At 41.9% G+C, this 19,280-nt stretch overlaps 2 protein-coding genes across 8 annotated transcripts in view; one reads left to right on the top strand and one right to left on the bottom strand.

Annotated features, from left to right (window-relative positions):
• Positions 1-9,159, bottom strand: part of MIER1 (MIER1 transcriptional regulator) — a 58,123-nt gene extending 48,964 nt beyond the window's left edge. Inside the window, exons 1-3 of one of the 7 annotated variants that reach the window (XM_087449270.1) lie at positions 9,084-9,159; positions 7,991-8,091; positions 5,194-5,267 (exon numbers count right to left, since the gene is read on the bottom strand). In XM_087449270.1, coding sequence (XP_087305396.1) covers positions 5,194-5,267; positions 7,991-8,091; positions 9,084-9,144 — 236 coding nt within the window. In that variant the 5' untranslated portion in view covers positions 9,145-9,159. Of the gene's footprint in view, positions 1-2,636; positions 3,134-3,781; positions 3,921-5,193; positions 5,269-7,856; positions 7,899-7,990; positions 8,092-8,677; positions 8,818-9,083 lie in introns of those variants that run through there. The other 6 variants (XM_014788260.2, XM_004431464.3, XM_087449257.1 and 3 more) reach the window with 6 other exon arrangements.
• The window catches only part of DNAI4 (dynein axonemal intermediate chain 4), a 99,565-nt gene continuing 89,367 nt past the window's right edge, over positions 9,083-19,280 (top strand). The window contains exons 1-2 of the mRNA XM_087449305.1: positions 9,083-9,484; positions 18,533-18,713. Of these exons, the coding sequence (XP_087305431.1) occupies positions 9,438-9,484; positions 18,533-18,713 (228 nt within the window). The 5' untranslated portion in view covers positions 9,083-9,437. The remainder of the gene's footprint in view (positions 9,485-18,532; positions 18,714-19,280) is intronic.

Here is a 19,280-nt window from a genome sequence, read left to right on the forward strand (position 1 = left end):
TGAATTTCAAGCAAGAAATTTCTATATAGCTGATTACTTTTCATAAAGACATCCTGAACTTTCAATGGCAGTGTTTTATTTTGGAATTATTTGGGAAACTGGTTACGTAGTCTCGCTTACAAGAATTCTCTAAAAGTAATTCACTTCTATATTTCCCCCACCAACCTTTCTGACCTTTTCAAGCACTTTGACTATTACTCCTTCTGAATTAAGCTTTTTAGGACTCTCATGAATTGGTGTTCTTGATTACTCTGGATAAATCCTTAATAGCCCTGAACTATAACTAAAAAAAAAAAAAAAAAAAAAATTTCCTTACCAGTATAGGGAATTATTTTTAATGCCTAAATTCACTGCAGTGAAACAAGTTTTGTTTAGAGTAGAAATTAATACTATCAAGAATAGCAGTCAAGACGATCCTATTTTCTTAAAAAACAAATTCCAAATACACTCAAAAAATGCTAAGCAAGGAGTCTGTTTTTAAGATAAATGAATGGATAGATGTGATAGTGAATAAACTAGGTATCATTTTTGGAAATATTAAAATATTTAAAACTAATACAGAAAACCAAGTCCACTAAATTTTCTTCTCTTTATATGACAGCAATATGGCCTAGGTGAAAAGAAAGGTCTTGCATTATGCTGTGGCTTTTTTTTTTCCTTAAGAAGAAAGTCCCTTATGAGTTTTCAAACTCTGAAATAAAAGACAAATTGTTCGTTCCCAAAGTCCCTACAACACATTCCTTATAAAACCCAAAGGACCAACTATTTCTTCCTCTCTCACTGCATTCGTAAAACTGTGACTACCCTGTAATTTCCTTCCTTTAAGTGTGACTAGGAGAGCCTCCTTTTAGAAAGGTGATAAATAATTTTAAGGGATAATAAGCAATGAGAAATATTACCCAAAAGTATGAAGAAAGGGAGCCTATGTCATTTCTTCTAAGCATATTAAATATGTTTTTAATGTTACTGTGACTTGAAGAACCATTAAATACATACTTCCTATAATGGACTAAGATGATCAGATGAAGTATGAAAACTCAGAATACTCTACTCACATCTAAAGCAATTTGTATTCAAGAATTAAATAGTTTTCTGGAAAAACAAGGTCAGGGTCATTCTCCTATGCAGAAAACAAACACAACAAAAAAACCCCAGAAGCACAATACCTACATTTTTCTCTGGAGACATGCTCTTCAATAACCTGTTTTCCCCTCAGATTTATAAAATGAATGCATATTGTTGCTTTGCACTTACTCTTATTCCACCAGTTAACTTCAATCCTCTGGTTCACTTAACCAGATGTGCAGTGGCACAGCATCTGAATTATTTTACCACATGCTTTATCCCGGCACCATAAAGAATGAATCTCCGGAGAGCTTACCCAAAAGCAAGTAAAAGCACTCTACAAACCAAGCATTTCTCCTTCATCTATTTTTTTTAAATGATTAGTCTCTAAAATAATCCTAATTACTAAAATATTGAGATCAGAAAATTACTTTTCACCTCTTCACCTGTTTTAGATTTTTTTGTAGGACACACATGAAGAAGGTTCCTCCACTCTTCCTCCAAATTCACTATATATAAAACCATCTACAAATAATTGAATATAAAAGATGAATTTTTTCAAAGATACCAGGTCACTAAACAAATGCACTGAGAACAAAATTCAGGTTTTTCTTCTTGAAATTGAACCATCCATGTGTTCCTACAGAACATGAGAGCTCCATACTGCAAGTGATGCAACTTTTAAGAAAACTAAAACATACACTTGAAAATATCAGGAAAATGATTAGTGACTCAAAGTATCACTTTTCCTCTCTTACATTAATGCAACCATCTTTAATTTCTAAAACAAGAAATGAAATGTTAAACTTCATTTACATATTAAGTTTTCAGTGTGCTGGGCAGTTAAAATTTCTGGGTGAGATTTTTAAAAAAAATTTCACTGTATTTTAACACTAACTTCAATATCTGGCCTTAAAACATGACTACAGAACTTAAAGCCCAAACCATTGTGAGCTGCACCACGAGGGAAGAAACCACACAACTATTACAGCACACTGCTGCTTATCTAGTGGGCTTTCACCGGGAGGATCCACCGCAGACTGTTTGACAAAATACATGTAAATCCAGCTACATACAATCCTTTCCCCCTCTTACATATGAAGGAAAGAAGCACTGAAGAACCTCACCAGGACTAAAATTCTTTCAGCCCAGTGGACTACATCCAGTCACATTTAAGTGAAATACAAAGTACTATGTCTTCTCCAACTCATATGCCTTGAAATACAATTCTTTAACCACAAAGAGCAAAAGAAATGGAAATAAATCTAAGATCTAAATTTAGTTTTAAATCAGAAATAGTAAATGTTTTAAAAACAATATTGGCAGCAAACAGTCCTGCTACAGTAAAACTTCTTTAGTTCTTTTCTAGGACATAAATAAAAAGCCAGTTTCCGGAAGGAAAGCAGAAGGAGCACCCGAAGAGCTACTCCAGAAAACAGTTAACCTTTAGGTCCCTCCACTCAACAGGTACACGAATAGGCCTCCAAATTAATATTTTTCTATAATCTAACCATGTTTCTGTATTCCAAGGTTTAAAAATGAGACATCATGGTATTGACGAAAGTACTCACCATTGACTTTACTTAGCAAATAATGAAGACGAAAATTGGGGGCTGGATGGTAAATAAAATTACCTATTTCCTGAATCTGTTTTGGGGTGCCTCTGAGACCAGGAAAATGGTAATTCACACAAGAGAAATGCCGGATCAATCATTTAGAGTGGCTCTACTCAAAAGACACACAGAACTCCAAACATATCACCTCTTGAACTCCAGGAGGTAAAGAATAATGAAACTCTTCCGAGGATAAGGGGAAAAAAAAGTTAAAAACAATTTTCCAATGTTTAAAGGTGTAAATCACAAGCAAAAATTTGAATCTCCAGTGGCATATCGAAGCAAAAATTTAAATCTCTTCCGGCATATACTAAGTTCGAATTAGTAACACTAGTTGTCTGACCACTAACTCGAGGCCCAAAAATGTAAACCACCACCAGAAAAACGGGGCTTTGGGAACTCTTTTACTAGAAAAAGAGCAAAAACAAAAAAAAATTGTTGCCCAACAAGGGCAAAAAAATTAGAGAAGAAAGAAGACCAGAAAGTGAAGGGGGGGAGGGGGCAGAAAGCAACTCTTGTGAAATGTAGAGAGAAAAAGAGGTTCCACGGGGGAGGGGGAGGGGGAGAGGACCGTCTGGGGAAATGGGGAGACCCCCCAACCTGGACTGCGAAAGGCCAGGTCGGCTTCTCCGCGCTGCTCTCGCCCCCACCAGGAAAACTGGCGAGTTAGCCCAAGGCCGCCGGCCGCCCCCCGGCACGGCCCGGACGTCCGCGCGGGCTGGGGACGCGGAAGGGCGCAGCAGCATCTCGGCGGAGGGAAGAAACTTCGCACGAGAGGAAGCAGCGGCTCCGCTGCCGGCCCGCACCGGCCGGAGAAGTTGCGCCACGGGCGCCCCTGCCCGGCGGCGGCCCCCGCCCTCCCCGCCGCACCCCTGCGCGGCGCCCGACCCTCCAACTGCCCCCGAAGTCCAACTGCGCCTCCGCTCCGACCCCGGGCCATCCCAACTAAGTTCCGGGGACGCTCCCGCCCGAACGCGGCCTGTTCCGGACAACAGGTGGGCAGCGGCGCCGGCTGGGCCGCCTCCCCTGGCCAGGCCCACTCCGCGCCCCCAGGCGGCCCGGGCGCCGGCCCCGGCACGGGGCGGGGGAGCGCGCTCCCTTACCTCCGCCATGTTTGCCGTACTGACGGGTCACATCTCCGCGCCGGCCGCAGCTGGGTCACGGCCAGAACCCGGATGTGAGACTCGGCAGCGGGACTCCCGCCGCCGCCTCCGCCGCTCCCGCCGCCGCTGCCTCGGCGGGCACGCGCAGGAGCCGCCAGAGCGCGCCCACCAACCCGCTCCGCCCCCTCGCGGCGCCGGGCAGAGCCGGACGGGAGGCAGGCGGCGGCGCGCGCGCGCGGGAACGGGCGCGGCCCCGCGGCAGCCCTGCCCGGGCCGCGCGGAGGGGCGGGGCCGCGGGGAGCCGGGCATCCCCGCCCGCGCGTCCCGAACCCCGCGGGGCCGCGCTCGGCCGGCCGGCGGTGGCTCGGGGGCCAGAGGTCAGGGCGGGCGCCGGAGGAGCCGCGTCCCGCGCTCCGCTCGCGGGAAGGAGACACGTTCTGTTTTACATGTAGGCCTTCTTGGAAGTGCAGTCGCTGGGAAACGGATGTTGCTGTGATGCAACAACGGCAACTAGTGCGCTCTGAAAGCGGTTACCCCTTGTCAAATATTCTCTCTCCGTTGATTCCCGACAGGAAATGTAAAATCCCACATCCCCAAATCTTAGGAGGTCAGAGCAGAGATTAAGGAAACGGACTGTGTTAGGTACTGCCATCCTCATAGCGCATCTGCCCTTCCTCACACACCTTCTGAGATGCCAGCAGCAACATAATTGTGCAACGGTTGAATTTTGCACAACTAGCGGAAATTTTAAATTGTGAAATACTGAAAAGCTGCTCTTTGATAGATATAATCAATCTCCGACTTGACCTCATGGAAGGTGAGAACCTGCTTGTTTGCAATGCCTGAAATGCCTGCAATTTTAAAGTTTATTTTAATGTATTGGCCTAGAAATGCCAATTGGCCTTGATGCCAATTCTGATGATTGCCAGAGCCAATGAGAGCAAAATAACACTTCCATTACTAAGGCAGATAATGGCTAATGCAAAGGTGATATTAAAACGTGCACTAACATATTTTACTAAACCAGGAGTTCTCTTATTTCAAAAGGACCGTTTTCCCCAAAATGTTCAAGGGTTCCTTCCTCTTAATGCAATTTTAAAAATGACTACCAAAATCAAACAGTTAAATATGAAAATTATTCATTCCCTCAAAATAATGTGAAGCCAGCACTACAGTATGTTGCGTAAATGTGCACATATACAATTTTTAATACTTAACTTACAATGCAATATGGGGAAGGCTGTTTTCTTAAGTTATTTGTATTTCCTTAAACTTCTAGACTCTATTAAGCAGTTTCCTATTTCCACAGATTCAACATTAACTTGGAATTCTTATGTCCGGTAATAACTTGCGCATGAATAATTTGTGCATTTACAGGTTTATGAAGTAGCTGCTAAGTGAAAGGACATTACCTGGTAATTTGACAGGAAAAGAGTCCACAGACAGTCTGTAAACCAATTAAACATAAACATCTGATGCACATTTTCTACTGAAAGAAAAGCAAGAGAAAGAAGAGAAAGGAAAACTTTAAGCTTCCCAAATCTACAAACAATTTTTACCATTAACTGTACTGTACAGTATTTTCATCTTATTTTTTAGACTGCTTATATAAAAGTGTTTTTCAGGATTCCTTGCGGGAATAAATATTTTAGCATAGGTATATAGTTTCTAAGAGTTACCCTGTTGAATTACTTTAGTCCTTTGGACTCAATATAAAAATGACTTTTTAACAAGTCAGTTCGTATTCAAATTGTTTTCACTTTGAGATGCTTGATGGAAACAGCTGAAGGCAAAGAACAATGGATGTGCATAGACCTGAGGTGGGTAAAGATAAAAAGAATAAGGGGCCTAGAGGTAGAAACTCAGGCTTTATAATACCATGGCGATGAAGGAGGATTTTCCATTTAAATATGAAAGCTAATATATGAAATTTAGGTGGTTACCAAAAAGAAAATTAAAAAGTGTTGTCAAAATTCAAGGTACAGGAATAACTAGCCTGCTTAAGCCCATTTAATCTTTGATTCTTCAGTTAAACCATCAACAAAAATCCCAGTTGTGATAAAAAGCTGGGGATCACAGTCCTTTTTAAGCTACTAAATGAATTCTGAAATTGTTAGGAAAATTGAGGTCTGAGACATATTTGAATGGGTATCCATCTTACTGATAAATTATTTTTAAGGTTAATATTAAGTATCAATTTTACTTGGTAGCATCATCATTTAGGGGAAAAAATTCCCTCCATTTTCTCCTTCCCTTTTTTATAAATGTGGGTTCAGTGGGGTTTTTTTAGGTTCAGATATTCTAAAGGTGAAGAGAAACAGCTCCAATATTCTAAGTCATCAGTAACACATTACTAGTAAATTCAGTATAGTTCTACTCTCATTTTATTCTAGTGATATATTTATCTTCAAAAATTTTAGGAGCCACCTTAAGGAAAGTGAAGTCTTTCTCAAAACTCTTGCTTACCTCTTCAGTATCAAATATGTAAAAATTAACTATTCATTAGCCATAGAATCTTAGTGTTGGACGGGACCTTGGAGGTCTTTAGTCAATTTCTGCCCTGTCTAGGTAGGAATCCCTCATGGTGTTTACCCACTACCAGGCTTGTCCACCTATGCTCAAACATCTCCAGTGACTCACTGTCTCATGAACAGGCTGCTCTTTTCAAAATAAGCTCTAATGTTTGGAACATTTTTCTTTTTATTAAACCAGAATCTACTTCCTTGTTACTTCTATTTATTTCCCTGAGTTCTTCAGCACTTTGGATTAATTCAACAGATGTCTTCTTTGTATTCAAATGCAAACAGTCAATATTTATACTTGGGTTGACAAAAAATAAATCTTGAAAGCCTATTTGTACTAGAAGAGCTGAAAACAGGACATGACAGAGTTAAAGGCATGAGGAAATTCACCATCACCTATGAGCTGTTTAAAATTATCACAGTTTATAGTACTTATTAATGTGATACCCAAAATGGTAGTTCTGTTAGAACTATGTAGCAAAATGTTTAAAGTTAAACTTAAAAAGTGTGGTTAATTCCAATTTTATGTGAAGCTTATGGCTAATGTCCCAAAACAAAAATAATCACTATACAAAGCCTGAATAAATGCCTCTTTAGCTCCCACTGCCCACCTAAAAGATTCCTTATTTTCAGGCAAACTCACATTAACTTTTACCACATTAAGCTACTCAAAACTGCTGTTATATTGGCAAATTATTTTTAAGCAATTTACTGAATGCTCCATTAAAAAGTTATTAAACAATTTTATAGAGGCTATAATACATACACACACACCCCCCCTCAGAATTATTATTTTGCTATTAACAAAAACATTTTAAGGTCACAATTTTACTTCAATCAGTACCTTAAACTAACTAATAAATAAACTTCTTTGGAAATTTATATACCTAAGAAATATAACTGTTTATTCAGTACCAACCTGATTCAAATGCAAGTAATATATACCTATACTATATAAACATATCTGTTATGCAGCTCAAAAAGATACCTCTCAAAATGTACCAAAAAAATACTTATAACAATTTTGACCCTGGGGCTGTCTGAATGAAATAGATTAATACAGCACATTCAAAACCCTAAAACCAAATTCTATATCTAACAATTTTCAGAGTCCATGAATCCTTTTTGACATTATTTTGTAAACTATTTCCTAAAATTTTTATTTAAAAGTGACAGCCTACACATGATGTGGAGGTAAAAATTTATGGATAACTACTAATTCGGTTGAAAATACCTCAATACCAAAAAAAGTCACCTATTTTTAAAAACGACATTTTAGATAAATTGAGAGTTTACCTTTAGTAGGCAGAAAGCAGGTTACAGAGCAGTAATGTGTTACATTTGGAAGCTCCACATCTACGCGACAATCAGCATCATCATTTTTGTGTTAGTTTGATTTTTATTAACGCCACCCTAAAACACTTATATAGCCTTTTGGTATCTCTTTTAATAATTTTTACATAAAGCATTTCATCCAGTGGCCCCATTTTATCAGATTATCACAAACTGATATTCTTATGGTTCTTATATTGTTGATGTTATTTTTATCTCACCCAAACTCTGGCAATTATTGGCCCATCAGCAGTTCTCAAACACTGGAACATACAAGAAGAGTAATATCATATTTATATTACTTGAGGGAGTTTGGCTTTTCCCTCCCTTCATCTCCAAGTGTGCCCCTGCCTACCAGCATCACATCCGTCTTGTCTGCATTGAACCTCAACCAGTTGGTTCTTAACCACGTCCGAAACTCAGCCAGGCACTGGGAGAATCGAGCCACCACACCATCTGGATCAAAGGAAAGAGAGCCTCGGTAGTAAGGAGCCCAGAGACGATGATGCCACAGCTCACCATGCACCCTGTCGCTGATTTTTAAAAACATGGCCAGTAATTAGGACAAGGATCCCATGACAATTTTAGAAAGACATTAATGAGCCTTGAGCAATAGAATTTGTAACCGATGGTAAAGGAATAAAAGCGACCCAATAGACAGGTCGCCTCATCGAAGAAAGAAGGTTCAGTCAACCCAGGGTCGTCTCGGCTAAGAGGCCCCCGCGGACGGGCCAGTCTTGTACCTGCATAAGCTTTTCTGCAAGATCAGGAGTGCACCTTTAGGGATAACTGGGGCTCGCAGGAGCAGTGACTCGCCCAAGGTCACGCAGCAAGCAAAGACCAGAGATGGGCTCCAGGCCAGAGATCTTTCCACTAAAAGCTGGAAGAACAAGGCCACTCAAAGGCGGGGGAGGCATCTGTCCCCAGGGATCCTCCCACGGGCTGGGAGGACCTCGCTCCCTCACAATAACGCCCTCTTCCACTCTCCCTTCCCTCCCTCGCTCCCTCCGAAACGGGCCGGCTTGCCCAGGACCCTGCTCACCACGGGCTGGGACAGAACCCGAAAAACAGGGGAAAGAGGCGGAGCCACAGGGGGCCGGCCAGCTTAGCCCCGCCGCCCGGGTCCGGGCAGGCAGGAGACAGGGCGGAGGCCGACAGGGCGAGGCGAGCCGACTCCGCAGCGGACGCCCAGCGCGCCGCCGCCGCAGAGCCGGGACCGGGCGGGCGGCGGAGGGAGCTGCGCATGCGCCGCGGGCGGCCGGCGCCACCGAGGGCGGGGGAGGGAGCAGGGAGCGTTCTCTCAGCCCCTCCCCGGAAATCGAGGGTCTTCCGGGCGGTGCTCCGCGGTGGGGGAGGGGAGGGGAAAAAGGGGACCGAGGACAGCGCGGGAGCCCCTGGGCCCGGGCAGGACCGAGAGAGGAGACACGGTGTGTGGAGGCTGCACTTACAGCCGCTGCCGCCGCCGCCGCCTCCGCTGCTGCCGCCGCCGCCTGAGGAAGCCCCATCCATCCGCCTGCAGCCGGGAGACTCGGAGCCTGGGAGGGGCCTGGGCCCGCCGCCGCCGCCTCCTCGCGCCGCTGTCCGCAGCTTCCTCCCGCTCCGCCAACCCTCGGCCCGCCCCGCCGCCTCCGCCCTCCTCCCGGCCGCCCGCCTCAGCCAACCGCGCGGCCGCTTGTTGAGCCGCTCCGCCGTCGCCATGGCGCCCGGCGAGCATCCCCGCGCCGCCAACGCCGGGGATCGGGGTGCGGGCTCCGGAGACAGCCGGCGGCGGGGCGGCCGGCCCACCCCCGCCCGGCGCCGCCATGCCCGTCTCCCCGGCCGGCAGCCGCAGTCGGCCGAACCTCGGGCAGTAAGTGCAGCGCTCACGCCTTAGTCCGTCCCGCGGCCCCGGGGAGCCTCTTAGGGCCTCTCCTCCTGCGTCTGGGTCCAGTCTGCAGCCCTCGAAACTCCCAGGCGGCAGTGCCGCCTCCCGCGGCGCACACGGCCTTTTTCAGCCCCGGCTGCTGTGCCCGCGCTCTGAGGAAAGACCTAGTGCCTGTAGAACCTCCCTTCCTCCTAGCTCTCCTCTTCCTTTCGGGCTGCAGTCTCAGCCTGTTCCTCCGCGCTGTGCCCAGATGCTCAGTCCTCTCGGCTCACAACGTCACTGTGCTTTGCAGTCGAGGTGTTTTCTGCCCCCTCCTCGCACCCTCCTGCCTCAAACTCACTCCTGCCTACCACGTCCCCCTGTCCTGCAGCAGCTGAGCGAGAGGCTGGGGAAGAGCGCACAGCTCCGCGGACTTGTCTCGCTTATGGCTTCAAATGGTCCCGGAGTGCTGCCAGCAGCTCCTCTAGTTCCGATTCATTCACGCCCGCACTTCCAGACCACTTTTGTTCTCTTCTCAGACCTTCAACATCCTTCCCGATCTTCTCCAGCTCAGCTAACCTTTCTGTAGCAGAACTGTTGAAAGTTGGTGAGAGAGAACCTTCCATTCTCTCTCGGATATGGTACTCAGATTTTTGTCTATCCTTGCACTCCGCCAAAGTAGCCTTTGTGAGGGTCAGCGGTAGCCGTCCAGCCAAATGCAATGGCCGTTTCTCAGTTTTGTTCGTAAGTCGCCCATCAGCAGCTCTGATCTACTTTATCACTTCTTGAGTTTTGAATCTCTTCATTTGGTTTCTGGCACACCACTCCTCCCCAGTTCTCCCCTTGGTTTGTGGCTACTCTTGCAAAATAGTGCTTTGCTGGTACCTCCCCATCTCTCACATATCTAAATATTGGAGTGTTGCTGGGTCAGTCTTTAAATCTCTTCTCTTCACTATGTAAAGTGAAGTATACAGTAAAAACCACCTGTATACTGATGATTCACCAGTTTATGTCTCTAGCCAACACCTCTCCCAAGAAAACATGCTTAAAAAAACCAAACATCTGCACTTAGAAGTCAATAGGCATCTCAAAATTCATATCCAACACTGGACTTCTACGCTGCAGTCTTTCCCATTTCAGTAAAAGGCAATATCCACCCTTCCACTTACTCAGTAAAAAATCTTGGAGTTACTCTTGACTTCTCTAATACCCGGCTCCATCAGCGGATTCTACCTGCAAAATATATGCAGACTACCACTCAAATGTAAGTCGCTGTCACAATGCAGTAACCGCCGAGATGGTCTTGCCAACACCTTCAACATAGTAATCACTGTGGCTCTTCTCAAAACCCTCCTCCAATTTTTCCCATTTCACTCAGTAAAAGCTCACATTCTCACAGGGCCCCGCAGGACCTCACCTTGGACTTTTCCCCTTGGCTAATTACACTCTGTTGTTCCACAACAATGTCAGGCACATTATTTTCCCACTTCAAGACCTGTGCATTTGCTGTTCTTTGGAATATTATACCCTCAGATAATCTCATGATGCACTCATTTCAGATGTCACCTTATCAAAAAGTCCTCTAACCACCGTATGTAAAATAATAAGACTTACTCCTCCCAGCGCTTCCAATTCCTCGGCCTTGCTTTATTTTTCTCCATAAAATTTATCCCTATTTGATATATTATATACCTTTTGTTAATCTGTCTTCACCCAACTTATGGTACTCCATGAGGGCAGAGATTTTTGTTTTGTTCACTGCTATTGCCTAGAATGAAGAAGGCACTCTAAGTATTTGCTGGCCGAACGAATGAGTGAATGAGTATGTACATCGGTAATATTGGTTGCTGCTCATCTTGTCTGATTTTTGTTTTTACTTTTAGGTATGGAAATCTCAGAGTAAAATTAAGTTGAATTCATGTAAATTTAAAAAATCATCCAATTCTCAAGTTTAGGATTGGCTTGTTTGAATAGTTTCAAAAGGCTCTGGGCATAGGGACTGTCCGTAGTTGTCTGGTTCCTATCCCTGGGGCGATTAGGGCAAGCAGATGGTGGCCTAGAGAGTGAGATCTCTATGAGAGCCAATAAAGGAGGTGGTTAGGGGTATGGGCTCTGGATGGGTTGGTTTGCATATGAAAAGTGTGCCTGTGGACAAGTACCTTACTATGTATAGGATTGATTAGCCCTGGGAGGGGCAATCCCTCTAGGATCAGCAACTCTCTAGATATCAAAGCATCAAAATATAGAAAATAAAAAGCCATGCTTAATACCTGCTCTATCTTGCATTTGTTTTATTTCTATATTTGCCACCCCGGGTTGAGCCTTGATTACTTCTCTCCTGGACTATTTTCATAACATCTTAATTAATGGTCTTCTTGTTTCTAGTGTGTTCTATGTTCAACTAAATTTTTCTGAAGCATAGTTTTGATCACTTTACTCTTCTGCTCAAAAACCTTGCTTGTGTAATAAATTCCAAAGACTTAGCCTGGCTATTTTATTTTTTCAAAGCTGAGCTTTGTTTTCCTTCCTGTATCTAAGTGAATCATTTAGGATTCCCTGTGTATCCCACATGCTTTTCTACCTTCGTTGTTCATAGTGGTCTTTGCTCAGGGTGCATTTTCTGTTCTGCCCCAATACCGCTGTCCCCCCCTCACCTCCACCTGCACCAGACACAAACACATACATACACACACACCCCATACACTTGTTTTGCGTTCAGCTTACATTCAAGGCCTAACTCACATGTCACCTTCATCATTTCTCTGCTCACTCCTTTCCCCCAAAGTAACCTTTACCACAATCCATTTCATCTTAACGTGTACCTGTTTTGAGGCAAATACAATTTTGTACTTGCATTATAGTCATATGCATGTTAATCTCTTTTGTTAGATTGTAAGCTCCTTAGGGCCCATGTCTGATTCATGTTGTATCCCTGCCAGCAGGTAGCACAGAGCCTTATGTATATGAGTGTTTTGCAGATAACTGTTGAATGAATGAAAGAAATTGATTTGGTTTAGATTGGAATTACCTTCATCCCATTTAATTACCTTCATCCCATCCCGTTTCTAATACAGAAACTTTTTCTTAAGCCATTCCTACTTTTTATCTTATGGTTGTTTCATAGTGAGATTTATGTATATGTAGCATGCTTTTAATATCATTTGCTTCTTTTTTCGTAGAAGGGATCATCAGGTGTTCATTTCATAGATAGCCATTGAATACCTTATATTTTCCAGTTGCTGCCCTAGATACTGACGATACAGGGGAGAACAGGACAAATTAGGTCCTTGCTTCAGGAAACTCAAGAATATACAGCTGCATGACCTCTTGTATCATAACTCTGTTTTTCAGGCAAAACTTTCAAAGTGGTTATCTCCTCCTGAAAGTCATCCTGTTTATTGTCTGCTAATTTGTCTCTGTTGAAAACATCAGTTTTCTAACGTAGCTAGATATGTACCATAAATTTCTAACGTAATTGTCTACAGGTACTAATATCAATTTCTTTAAAAAGTAGTCTGTACTTTTTGTCTCTAGTTTCCCACTCTATCAGGCAGAGTGCTAAGAGCTGGGACTATAATGGTGGACATGATAAACATAGTTCCTTCCTATAAAACTTATAATCTGAAGGTTTTTGAGAGTTCACTGATAATGTTCTCTCATAAGATCCCAGTAACGACCTAATTGATAAATGTAACATCATTCACTAATTCATTTCTATGTGGGTTCCTACAGGGAATAAAACTGGTTTATGAATAAGTAAATGTGATAGGATTTCATTGTGCATGTGTTCACTTTGAGATGTCTCGTAGACACGTAGCTGGAGCTAATGAGTAGCCTGGTAAAAATTTGAGCATGAAGATTGAGAGAATGTTTTGATTTGGATATAATGATTTGGGAATTATTCATTCATTCAGTATTTATCAAGCAGCTACTGTGTGTTGGGTACACAGGCATTAGGGGTATAGCAGGGAACAAATAGCCCCAAATCCCTACCATCATGGAACTTAGATTCTAAGTGGGGGGCAGGGTGAGAACAGCTACTTCATGTGATAAATAAGTAAAAAGATACATTATGTTGGATAGTAAAAAGTACCAAGCAGAAAAATAAAGCCAAGGGATTAAAGTACCTGAGACGTATTTGACATTTTAGATAGGGGAGCCAGTGAAGGCTACACTAAGAAGGTGGTTTTAAGTAAAGACCGGAAGGAACTAAGGATGCTGAGCACATTTCAGACAAAGGGAACAGCTAGGGCAAAGGCTCTGATATAGAAATATGCCTGGCATGTGTAAGGAATACCATAGGAGGCCAGTGTGACTGGGGCAGAGTCAATGAGGGAGAGAGTAGTGATCATGAATTCAGAGTGCTACTGGATGTATGCACAACTTTTTAGGTCTTAGTGAGGACTTAGGCTTCTGGAGGGTTTCAAATAGAACAGTGTTGTGCTTTAACTTGCGTTTGAAAAGATCACTCTGGTGGTGGTATGGGGAACAGACTTCAGGGGATTGAAGTGAAGAAAGAAGATGAGTTAGGAGGCTACTGCAATAATCCAAGAGAGAGAAGATAGTGTTTGGACCAGGATGGTGGCAACAAGAGTGGTTCTGAAGGTTGGATTCTGGATATATTTTGAAGTTTTTTCACCCGAGCAACTCAGAAGAATAGCTCAAAGAATAACGAAAGAATTTGTTACCTTGAACAAAAACGGGGGAAGACTGCAAGAGGAGTATGTTTGCTGGATGGGGTGAGGGCGAGATTGTCAGGAGCTCAGTTTTGGACATGCTAATTTTGAGCTAGAGATGTCAAGTAGTCAAGTGGATATATGGATCTAGGATTCAGAGGAGAGGTCCAGTTGGAGATATATGTTTGGGAGTCATTATCATACGGATGGCATTTAAATCATGGCATGGGATGAGTTCACCTAGGCTATGAATGTAGACAGAAATGAGAAGATGTCCAAGGATGAACACTGCAGAAAAAGTAGAAGGAAAACCAGATAAGGGAAGTACCCTGCAATCCAAGTTTAAAAAAAGGAAAGAGAAAAGAATGAATAGCTGGGTAAATTCTACTGATAAGTAAGATGAGAACTTTGAAATGACCATTGGAACTAATATTGTGGAGGTGACTGAAGCTTGGTAAGAATCCTTTTGTGGAATGATAAGGGCAAAAACCTGATCAGATCAGGTTTAAGAGAGTGTATACAGAGGGAGATTAGACACAGTAAGTATAGACAATTTTTTCCAAGGAGTTGCTATAATTAAAGGAAAGATGAATGGATGATAGCCGGAGAGGTAGATGGAGTCAAGAGAAATGTTTTTGTTTTTTTAAGATAGGAAAAATAACAGCATGTTTACATGCTAAAATAAATAATCCAGTAGAGAAAGAAAAGCCTATGATGCATGACAGTGAGAATTAATAGAGCAATGTCCTTGAATAGGCAAAAAGGAACGGAATCTTGTGCATGTGTAGAGGGATTGATCTAAGCTAGAATCATAGATAATCATTCCAGAGTAACAAGAGAGAAGTAGAGAATGTAGGCACAGATACAGGCAGGTGCATAGATGTGACAGTGGGAGTATTTGGAAGTTACCCAATTGCTTCAGTTTTCTCATTTAATCAGTTGAAAGTAAAGATGGGAGAGGAGATGTTGATATTCAAGGACAAGTATGAAATAGTGGCCTTAGAAGGTATGGTAAAAAAATGAACCAGGAAAATAGAGTGTAATTGCTGGCACATGAAGGACCCACTTGAAGTTAACGATCAATAATGTAAAATGAGACAGGGCATCATGGTTGGATGTTTTTCCCTCCAGATTCATTTAGCTGCATAGGTTGAGTTAAAATACAGTGTATTAATAGAAAATAGGATGTATAGTAAGGCCAAGAGATCAGGAGACAATCACCATTGAAAAAAGGGTTTATTACTCATAATTCCCGAGAGGAGGGAGCACACGATGCCACAGGGGGCCACATGGAGAAGCACTGGGTTTGGCCACCAGGAAGGGGTGGGGGGGACTGTGGGCAGGAGGAATCTTTATTGTGGTTTGGTGGGAAGGAACAGGTGAGGCAGGGTAAGCAGGTTTAGGATTGGCTAGTTTGAACAATTTCAGTGGGTTCTTGGGCATAGGGGCCACTCCTGGTTATCTGCTACCTGGCTGTAGGGTGATTCGGGAAGGTGAATAGTGGCCCAGAGTGTGAGAGCCCAATAAGGGAGGTGGTCGGGGGTGTGGACTCTGGATCACTTGGTGTATATTGGAAAATCATGCCTCCCCCCGTGGGGGGAGGGGACACAAGGGAAGCAGGAAGCCAAGGCATGGTGACTCGGGCATATCAGGTTGTCCAGAATAAGGCATGTCCAGCCTATGCATGTAGGGCAGACGTTAAAGCATCAAGTTTACAGAGGCTAGAAACATGGGTAATACACATGTTCAGGCTTAAAGTAAGAAGATAATTGGAATTAATCAAGGGTTTAGTTTTGCCAGCAAGTACAGTGAATTTAAAGATGGAAAAGGGAGGTGAGAGTATAAATGAGGAGTGATTATAATGTTTAACTATGGATTATGTTCAGTAACCTTAAGCTCAAGAGAGGAGATTGCATAAGAGGGGTGGGTAAGGAAGTAAAATGTAGAATCAAGAGCTCGAAGGTCTTAATAGAGTTGAAGGATGGTTGAAGTTGGGGTTTAAGAGGGTGTATAAGCTGGAAAAATAGGAAGTGATGGTTGACCTTGCTAAGGATAAGGTCAAATGTGTGACCATGGAAATAAGTAGCTGACGTAGCAAGGAGGACCAGATCATTTATGTGAGAAAACTTCAAGGAGCTGAGAGGCCATAGTGTTAGAAGGATTACCTTCATGCTCGTTGAAATACTCAGGAATTATGCCAGGAGTAGTATTGCAGAGAGAATCAGTAATTCAGGGTATAAAATCTTCAGGGGGTGGAAGAAAGGAGGTAGTGGTGATGATCATGGACTGTGATAAGGAAGTGGAATATAAGTAGTCATTGAAACCGTGGATTTTGTTAAATTTACTCGGGAATAGTGTATATAGTGAGAAAACAGATAATTGAGGTTTGAGCCTAAGTGTAATCTTCAAATAAAAGAAAAAGAGAATGGGAGGACTGGATTTTTGTAAGGATAGTAGGACAAAATGTCAAGGAGAAAGAAGATAAGAGTTGAAGGTGATGGTAAAAGCGTGATTCAATTGATGAATTGTGGATTCTGGGTTAAATAAAGAAAGAAGAGAAACCTAAAAGGTCCTGAATAATTGGTAGAAAATGGAAAGATCTGTGATTAGAGGTCGCAAGGAGGTTGAAGAATAGGAGACGGTGGTGTCCCAGAAGCCAATTTGAGAAGTCAATTTTAAGAAGGGGTAATGGTCAACTGTCAGATGCTACAAAGATAAGTACTGAAAAGAGTCCCTTGGATCTGACAATTTGGAGGACTAGGTGATTTTAATGAAAGTGGTCTCTATGCAGTAGGAGAGGAGTGGATGGAACTAGATTGTACTGAATTATGGAACAAATAAGAAGAGTAAGGAAGTAGACAGCATTATTGACTCATATTGTGAAAGGAAGGAGAGATATAGTAATAGATAAAGGAAGATGTAGCTAAAGGAAGGATTTCCAAGTTGAGGGGATGAGTGGAGTATAATTATATGCTCAAGAGAAAAAGATAGAAATGAGATGTAGGAGACAGGGAATTATTGATGGAGAAGAGTCCCTGAGAAAGTAGTAAGAGACAGGTTTCAGACTGTCTTCCTGTCTACCCTTAGAGCTAGGAAGATTAGCCTTAGAGAAGAATGGCAGCTCTTTTGGTGAAAAAGGAAGAAAGAAATAAGGATGGATTTAGATGAGTTTTTAGGATATGGAAGAAGAATATAATGAAGGTGGAGAAATAATTTAAGGAGTTTCTACCTGATTCATCCTTTTTATTTTCTTAGTGATGTTGGAGGTAAAGTCCTTTAAAGACTAAAGGAGGAAGGATAGGGTAGCATTCTTAAAAAGAATTTAAATTTGAAATAACGCATGAATGGAACTCACTCATTTATTTTAGAAATACTTATTTAATGCCCACAATATACTGGGCACTGTCCTGAGTGCTAGGGATAGAGCCATGAACAAGGCAAAATTCTGGCCCTAAAGATGCTTACATTCTAGTAGAGGAGTGGACAACGACAAAATGTCAAGTAGTAATAAATGCTGTGAAGAAAAATAAAGTGTGAAAAGTGGATTGATTTTTGTCATTTAAAAATATTTTATTCCTGTCTGATCTTTTATGATTTGAAAAGTAAAAGTATTGTTAAAAATATTTTCTTTGGAAACATATTTCTTTTGTGTAATCTAAGGGAAGATCATCTTCGTGTTATAGAAGTCCACAGTACAATCAAACTACTAAAATGAGTAAATGTTAAGGAAGGTTTTTGTTTTAAGGAATTTACAGAGTAGATCCAAAAGTGAAATTATATTTTTTCTGCTTGATTCAAACATTTTGATTATAACTTCTCTTCTTATTAAAAATTATTATGTAATTGTTCAGGCAAGAGCATGGTATTCTTTCCTAGGTTTTATAAGTCAAGCTTCAATCTGCCTGTGTAACTGCACCCTACACTTGTTTGTGCTTGCTGTGTGCCAGGCACTTCCTAACCGTAACATATAAATTAATTCACCAAATCCTTATAATAACCTATGGGCAGGTACTATTATTATCCTCATCTTACACATAAGGAAACTGAGACCCAGAGAAATCAGTGTGGACTTTGGATCTGACTGCCAGGGTTCAAATTTCAACACTTGTGGGAAGGTTTCCCTCTCAGCCTCTTGATTTTATGTAAAATAATATTCATAGCAACCTCTTAGAATTGTGTTGAGGAAAAAGTGACATAATGCATGGAAATATTCTAGAACTATGCTTACATAATAATCGCTCTAAAGTAGCGATTATTATTTCTTGTTTATATGTTTAGATTGTTTCCATGTTTCTGAATGAAAGTCTGCTTTTTTATTATTAGTTAATTTTTCTTCAGTCGTGGATCCTCTGTATTATGTTTTCTTTTCCTGATATAGGAATGCTGGCTCACAGCCAAGGAAGTCCATTAGCGTCACTGGTCCAGTAAAAGGAGCCCAAACAAAAGGATATTTTGGTGCAAACCAAACCAGAATGGCTATGTCAAAAACCATGATTGTTCTACCTGACATAAAAACAGTAGAAAAAGCGAGTGTTTCTACCACAAGGACAGTCACACAGGTAATATTCTTTAAAATTCTGAGTTTATTTGAAAATGACACCATGCAGAACTTGATGGAAATATTAAAGGCAGAAAATATGCTGCTTTGAAATAATCATTCACTTCTAATATTGATATATTGATTTTGTTAGAGTCTTTACCACATGACATATAACATATAACAGCATAATACTAGCAATTGGCTCCTGTAATTCACTATTGGTAATAAGAATATTTGAGTGGAATGAGGAAAGTCTACTCAGGACCTTAAGAACTAGTTGGTTATGATATTAATTATAGCTAATCCAGGTATAGTAGATAGTATAGCTGTCATCCACTCTTCTTTGCAATGTACTGTAGAAAATATCATACAATGAATTGTCATAAAATTGGTTATCTCATTAGACAACATAATTAAGGACTGACTTTTTAAAATTTTTAATCAAAAAATAACATATATACAGAAAAGTATATACTATATCAATCTGAATGGGCTAGGCAATGATTTTTTAGATATGACACCAAAAACACAGTCCATTAAAGATAAAATTGGTAAACTGGACTTCATCAAAATTAAAACTTCTGGT

This window comes from Ceratotherium simum, chromosome 2 (genome assembly GCF_057802395.1).
Source record: "Ceratotherium simum simum isolate JZ-2026a chromosome 2, ASM5780239v1, whole genome shotgun sequence".
NCBI lineage: Eukaryota > Metazoa > Chordata > Mammalia > Perissodactyla > Rhinocerotidae > Ceratotherium > Ceratotherium simum.